General features: G+C 30.4%; 1 protein-coding gene across 1 annotated transcript; it reads right to left on the reverse strand.

Annotated features, from left to right (window-relative positions):
• Positions 1–6,315: 6,315 nt before the first annotated feature.
• LOC114176712 (precursor of CEP9-like) lies at positions 6,316–7,100 on the reverse strand. The gene has a single exon (XM_028061840.1). The coding sequence runs from the start codon at positions 7,021–7,023 to the stop codon at positions 6,589–6,591; it is 435 nt and encodes a 144-aa protein (XP_027917641.1). The 5' UTR covers positions 7,024–7,100; the 3' UTR covers positions 6,316–6,588.

Genomic DNA, 7,100 nt, shown 5'->3' on the forward strand with positions numbered 1-7,100 from the left:
GTCCCCCATAATTGCATTTGGATTAATATTAATCAACAATCTGATTACAACAATTCGTTGTTAATTCCTCTTTTGAACCGATGTTAAAAAAGTTTTATCTCCATCATGCTATTCTATACTATGAAAATGAACATGCATATGCTCTTATTAAACTTTTACTTTAATGAAAAGAAATAACTTCATAATACACAAAATATATACTTTCTTATTGAATATTATAGAGAAAGTATGAGCTCAATGTTTTATGCCCTCGAGACTGCATGAAATATTCCCTTTGTCTTCCCGTAAAAGGCGGCACAAGAAATCACACAGTGAGCACTCCACCAACTTTCAGCTCCCATGGTGTGGCTATTTGTCTCTTTTCCCCAATCTCAATAAAATATAAAATATCTCTCCTTTCTCAACTACTTTTCTATATACTTTTAATGTTTCTAATTTTTTATTAATTATTCTTATTTAAATTTACAGTACTGCCAAAATAACTTCAAAATTTAGAAGAATTATTGTTTAAAATGATAAAAAAAAGAGTATTATTTTGAAATGAAAGCAGTAATAACAGAACCAACTTGGCTTCTTTATATTCTAGAACTTCAACAAAACTATATGTATGACATTTGAATTCGTACAATTTATGGTATATTCCAATTTGCGACTTTATTTATTGAATGAAAAGCCGACATTATACACTTTTTCTAGTTGTCCTTTGTGGTAATGATGATATCAACCACAACAACTTGCTAAGGTTATAAAATTACTGCAAACCCCAAGAAAATAAGAATTGTTTACTGACGGTATATACATTCTATATGGACCAACACGATAGTGCAAAATTACTTATAAATGGAAAATATTCTTCCAACACCTAAAATGTTCATCAACACCTAAAATATGTTTTAAAAAGAATAAAAGTTATAAATTTATAAAATATATAACTCGATAATAAAAATCAATATATATAAAAGAAAAATATATATATTTGAACTTTTTATACGGTTTGACATATTTTTATTTTAATGTTAGCTTAAATAATATTATAAAACGCGTTTTGAAACGTTAAATAAATTTAATAAAATTTAGTTAAAAAAACTTCACACATCTTTAAAGTTAAGAGACTAAATTTGATCAAAGTTTGAAAAATAGACTAATTTTAATTTTTATTAAAAATTAGGAACCAAAAATATATGTAATCCTGAATAAATTTTAATATAATTTTTTAATTTTAATATATTTATAAATTTGACATCTTCAAAAATTTTATACTTTGGTATTCCAAAATTATTTTCTAAAAATCTGACATTGTCTTAGATGCAGATATTTTAAGTGTTCATGAATAATTTTCTTATAAATATACTATAATAGTTTTAATTGTTAAAATTATTTCATGGATTTAAATTTACCTCGAACTTTATTTATCTTGTGTTTGGATGAAACATTTCAACAATGCTAAGAAATTGAAATTCATTGTATCTGAGTTACTCGCAATTAAATTCCATTCATTTTCTAAATATCTTGTTTGGATAAAGAAATTAAAATACCTCATATTTAAATTTCTTATTTGGATAAAACAATTGCATTTCTTATGAGATAAAATTTCATTTTAACAATATTTATTTTAGGCTTAATAACGGCTGGTCAGGCCCGTCGAGGTGGTCGGGTTGGTCAGACCTGTTTAGGTCGTCGGGCCAGTCAAGTTTATAGGGTTGGCGAGCTGGTCGGGCTCGTCTAGGTTGTCGGGGGCCTATACGGGTTGTTGGACATGTCCGACACGTCTGGGTTCGAGCCCATGCCACACCTCTAGGTCATCCTGCCTGCCTGGCCCGTGTGGGTCATCGGGCCTGCCCGGACTTTTAGGATCATCAGGCCCGCCTGACACACCTTGGTTGTCTTATCCGTTTTGGTCGTCGAGCCGACCCGTTTGGGTTGTCGAACCCGTCCAACCTGCTTGTGTCGTCGAGCCCGTTCGACCTGTTTGAGTTGTCGGGCCCGCCTGACTTGTTTTTGTCGTCAGGCCAACCCGGTACGTCTGGATCGTCGAGTCCGGCCGACACTCTGGATCGTCCGACCCGCCTGACCCATATGGGTTAGTCGAGTCATCAGTCAGGCTTGTCGAGTCTTCCTATGGGTTGGGCCAAATTAACAACTCTACCTAAAAGTTTAGAGTGTGAGGTTGAGTGAGAAGAATTTTAAATTTTACCTGAAAGTATTTGAATTTCTACTAATTTAGTTAATTGAAATATATCACAAAAATGCTTGCATTTTAAAATGTTTTTGAATTTTTCTATGAAAACAAAACATTTCACTACAAACAAATCTAAATTCTTCTTAAAAAAAATGAATTATTTGATTACAATACTATATCCAAACACATAATTTTTGCAGATTCAAATTGGTTTTAGTGCATGAGGTTGTCAACTTGAGTGATATTCAGGATTTCGGTTTTCTAATGAATTTGACCTATTCAATTTGCATATAACTTACTATGAGTTCACTCAAATTGTTCAACTGTGAGTCAGTATCCCAGTATCCTTGCATAACAAAAACTAAATATCTTTTTCTTTGCTTAACAATAAAAGAGATAATGTTTGAGAAGTATTAAAAAAAAGACTATAATACTTTAACACTTTTTTATAAAATTCGATAAAATTTACTTTTCAACACATCAAATTTTTTTTAAGTTACATCGATTTTTTTTCATCCATTAATATATTTTCATGTGTATATTGTCAAAAAGTTTATTAACAAACTTTATTAAAAAATAATTTAAAAAAAAAATTGTAAAGTAATAAGTGATGGTTGGAAAGGTATGTGCCTGCGTGCGCACTTCTTCCAAGATGGAGTATTAAAAGCTAAAAGAGTTACTATTATTTGTTAACCTAGGAGTTCAGTGGCATATAGGACCCACTCTCAGCCCTATAAAAAGTCACCATTAGCTTCTTTCCAAACAACTCAATTGCTAGATTCCTTCTTCGTAGCTGAAGTCTAGCACATTATTTTCTCATTATTTCTTCCCAAGAACATATTTGGTTCATGTTTGCTACTTCAGCAACCTAATTAATCTCCTTTCTTTTCAAAAGTAAATCTGTCACCAAATATACATGGCACAAAACAAATTCATTTTCTCTATGATTTTCTTTTCACTCATCATTTTCTGTCAGCGATTCCACTCCACCGAAGGAAGAAACCTAAAACATAACGAAGTCCATAATGACGTGCATGGTGGGATTTCAGCAACAAAAGCAGCTACATTGAAAAACGTGGGCCCACTAACGCCATCAACAATGGCTGGTGCAACTCTGGCGGCACCGCCACCAGGTCGTGACGTTGAGGATTTTAGACCTACGACTCCAGGACACAGCCCTGGTGTAGGACACTCAGTTCACAGCTAGCTTCCACGTGCATGGAGTCATTAACTTCCTATCCCTGCATTCTTTAATCATTCATTAATGTCTTTTATTAGAAACAAGTTGAAGAACAAAAAGGAGTGGTAATAGCCAGTGTAGTCGCGTACTTTTGCCTTTGCAGTGTGTGCTTTAGACTTTTCTCTCATTAAATTCGTGTAGGAAATGTTATAGTGTTGATTCGTTTCAGGTTTGAAAATATTCCTTGTTATGTTGTTCCAGTTTCATGGCTACATTCATTCGTTGTTCACCTTTGTGGCTTTGTTAGATCATAAACCTTTTGTGATTTTCTTTTTCTTAGAACTTATATATATTTCAATGGTGCAAATGGCACGGAAGAAAGAAATATACATTTGTTTAGAAGAAGTAATTCTATAATGATTTTTAATGAAAAATGTGTAGGCATGAAATGATGCACCTAACAATGTATATAAAAAAAATCATATATAAGTAATATCGATTCAACCATATCAAGATATAAAATTACCTGTTTCTAGTTTTATGTAAGAAAAGTAAAATAAAGGTAGAGGAAGATATCGCTTAAGTTTTGCCGTACATTATTTACTATTTTGCACTATAAGAAAATTTTTAAATAATGATTAATTTAAATGGTCAAAAATAATATTTAAAGATTAATTTCTAATTAAAGATGAATTCCTTTAATAACAAAAATTTTGATAACAAATGTTAGTTAGTGAACGATTTAGAGATCGGTTCATAATAAAACTATTTTAGTTAATCATTTAAAAATCAATTAAAATTTTTTGAAACTATTTTAGTTATTAATCATTTTTATTTCGTAGATTGATATCTTAATTAGTCTATATAGTGATTAATTATTTTTTGTCATTAAAATTTGTCATTATTTACAAATTTTTTTTATATATCCAACCCGTTTATTGATGGCAGACTAGTTCAGCCCGACCTGTTTTTGACGAGTCACAGACGGGCCAGGTCAAAATGGGTCAGGCTGATCCGTTTTGTCACCTCTAGAAAGAACCTTAAGGGTGTGTTTAAATTGGGAAGAAGATTTAAGGAAGAGTGACTGAATGAATTTGAGAGGATGAAGAGAAGACTGTGATGTTGTTTGAATTAAGAGATTTAAAGGGATGAATGAAGAGAAAGTTTCTATATGATGTGATGTGTATGATAAATTAAAAAAAAAATTAATAAATAAAATTATATAATTATTATTTTTATCCTTAATGATAAAAATGATATAAATTTAAATATAAATAATAAAATTACATAAAATGAATGAAAATTATTAATTATTATTATTCGTACTAATTAATCTTCTTCTTATTATTTATATATTTTTATTAATTTATTATTATATATATAAAATAAAAAATAAAAATCAATTATCCAATAAACGAAGGTATTTCGGTTAAATATCAAGATGAAATGTGTATTCACCCAAATCTCATCTATATGCAAGAATTGTTTATTCTCTCCCTCTCCAAAATCTTCACTCTCAAATTGTCCAAAACCACTGAAACAAACATCCAAAACAATCACAAATTCTCCTGATCAATATTACGATATCCTGAAACAAACAGACCTAAATTATGTGGGATCGCGGGTGTATAAGTCACATTTAAAAGATATACTTATAGTTTTTTAACAAAGAAATTTACAGTGGTATGCAGCCTTTTTAAACTTTAACGTCTTCACTTTATCCAAAAAATTTAATACACACTAATCAAGATATAATAGGCAATTAACATATATATAATCTCAATTAACTTAATTTAAAAATTTTAAGGATACGTAAAATTATTTTTAATATTTTTATTAAATAAATATTTCTATTAATGTCAACACATTTATTTTATTTATTTTTAATTTTTAAATTTGTTAGGATCAATTTAACAAACATTAATTAAAATAGATAAATAACATCATTTTAGCGAGGGTAAATTAAAATAAATATTAAAAAGTAAATAAGATTAACCTTATTTAATTGTAATATTTATATTTATTTAAATTAGTATTAAATTAATAAACATTAATTAATATAAAAATTAAAAGTAAATAAGTTAATATCAGAGTTTATGGGCTTAGTTACTTAGTATCGGCTTAGTAATCCTCTCAGTTAAACCTAAAATAGAGAAAGTGTTTATCAACTTATGAGTTATCTCCAACTCAAACCTATATATCAGGTATAAAATCATTCATCCCCAACTCACTGTGTTTTTATCACGGATGAGTCGAAGATTTTAATCATGTTGTTTCATCTTAAATTCAGGTTATAATTTGTGATTTAGATGTATATATTGTGAGTGATTTCTTTATCCTTATCTCGCTTTGATTAAGTGAATAATTGATTTGAAATTGTTGAAAATGTTAAGTTCTGTCTTAAGTCTATATCCCTAAAACCACAGTTCTATTAATGTTCTGAGTCTTCTATTGTGTAAGACATATGAACATGTTTACCTAACGATCATAAGCAAACCACTATCAAAAAGTACTCATATATACACAAACGTGCATTATTATACTATACTATGCATGTGCATTTACAAACGTACGCACAATGACACAGTCAACTCAAAAAATCAGGACTCTGCAATATTTCTTTATGAGCGACACACAGTGCTTATGCACTGCACAAAGTAGTATTTCTGCACTGCACACATAATAGTATTTCTCCACTGCACTGTAGTGTTAATACTATGACCCATTAAACACTTGATAGAAATATGATTGAGTTATATGGTGAAAGTAATAAATTAGAAGAAAAAAAAAAGAATACTTAGTTGAGGCGTCTAAGGAATTGGTTAAAAATTATTCGCTCTAACTAATTACTATTTTAATCCCTAAAAAATATAAATACTTTCTATTTTTAGTATAACTATACTTTCCATTTGTAGGCTTTAAGTAATGACATAAAGAGAAGAGATGGTTTCTAAAAGTAGCAATTTTATTAATTTTCATTTTGAGTCACTACATTGTAAATGGAGCAAACGCAAACTAGCATTGAGAACGATACATAACATACCTGTTGAAGCCAACCAATGATAAACTAAGCTCATGCAACATGCATGATTATTGGCAACTGACATGCAATGCATGAATAATACAGAAGCTGAAATATGGAATGAAACTTAGGACAACAATATAGGTTCATGTGCAACTGAACTAGTGTTGGAAACCTATAAAGGAATTGTTTATTTACATTGTTAATTTACTGTCCCATTTGGTTGTGCTGAGCATGCCCAACACCTGGACTGTGACCAGGGTTTGTAGGCTTGAAACCACTTTCTGTGCCTTCAGTAACGTGAACCATAACATCAGGGCTTTGAACTTCTACAGTTGCTTTCATATCTTTATCTTCTGTCGCAAATTTTCGGTGACCTACACCAGGACTGCTCCCTGGTGTTGTGGGTCGGAAGGCATTTGTGTCTCCAAAACCTTCAACGTCTTGTTTTGATATCACGAATGAATCAACTTTCTTATTCTCTGATGATGGAGCAGGAACATTAGCACTGGTATCCTTCTTTAACGAATAATGTTGGTTCAATGGTTTTATTTCCCTGCAATAAGTTAGAAGGGAACCATTGAAGGCAATTAGTGCTAGAAAAATCACAACACATTTTGGCTTTATATGAAATGTAGCCATATGGAAGACTTAAGAGAGAAGAATGAAAGGGAAATTGATGAAGTTGGAAAAGATTTAGGAAGCAAATGTGAGAAGGA

Source organism: Vigna unguiculata, chromosome 3, assembly GCF_004118075.2.
Source record: "Vigna unguiculata cultivar IT97K-499-35 chromosome 3, ASM411807v1, whole genome shotgun sequence".
Classification (NCBI taxonomy): Eukaryota; Viridiplantae; Streptophyta; class Magnoliopsida; order Fabales; family Fabaceae; genus Vigna; species Vigna unguiculata.

Excerpts from the sequence above, each read along its gene's own strand:
- LOC114176712 (XM_028061840.1), bottom strand. The coding sequence starts at position 7,023 with ATGGCTACATTTCATATAAAGCCAAAATGTGTTGTGATTTTTCTAGCA.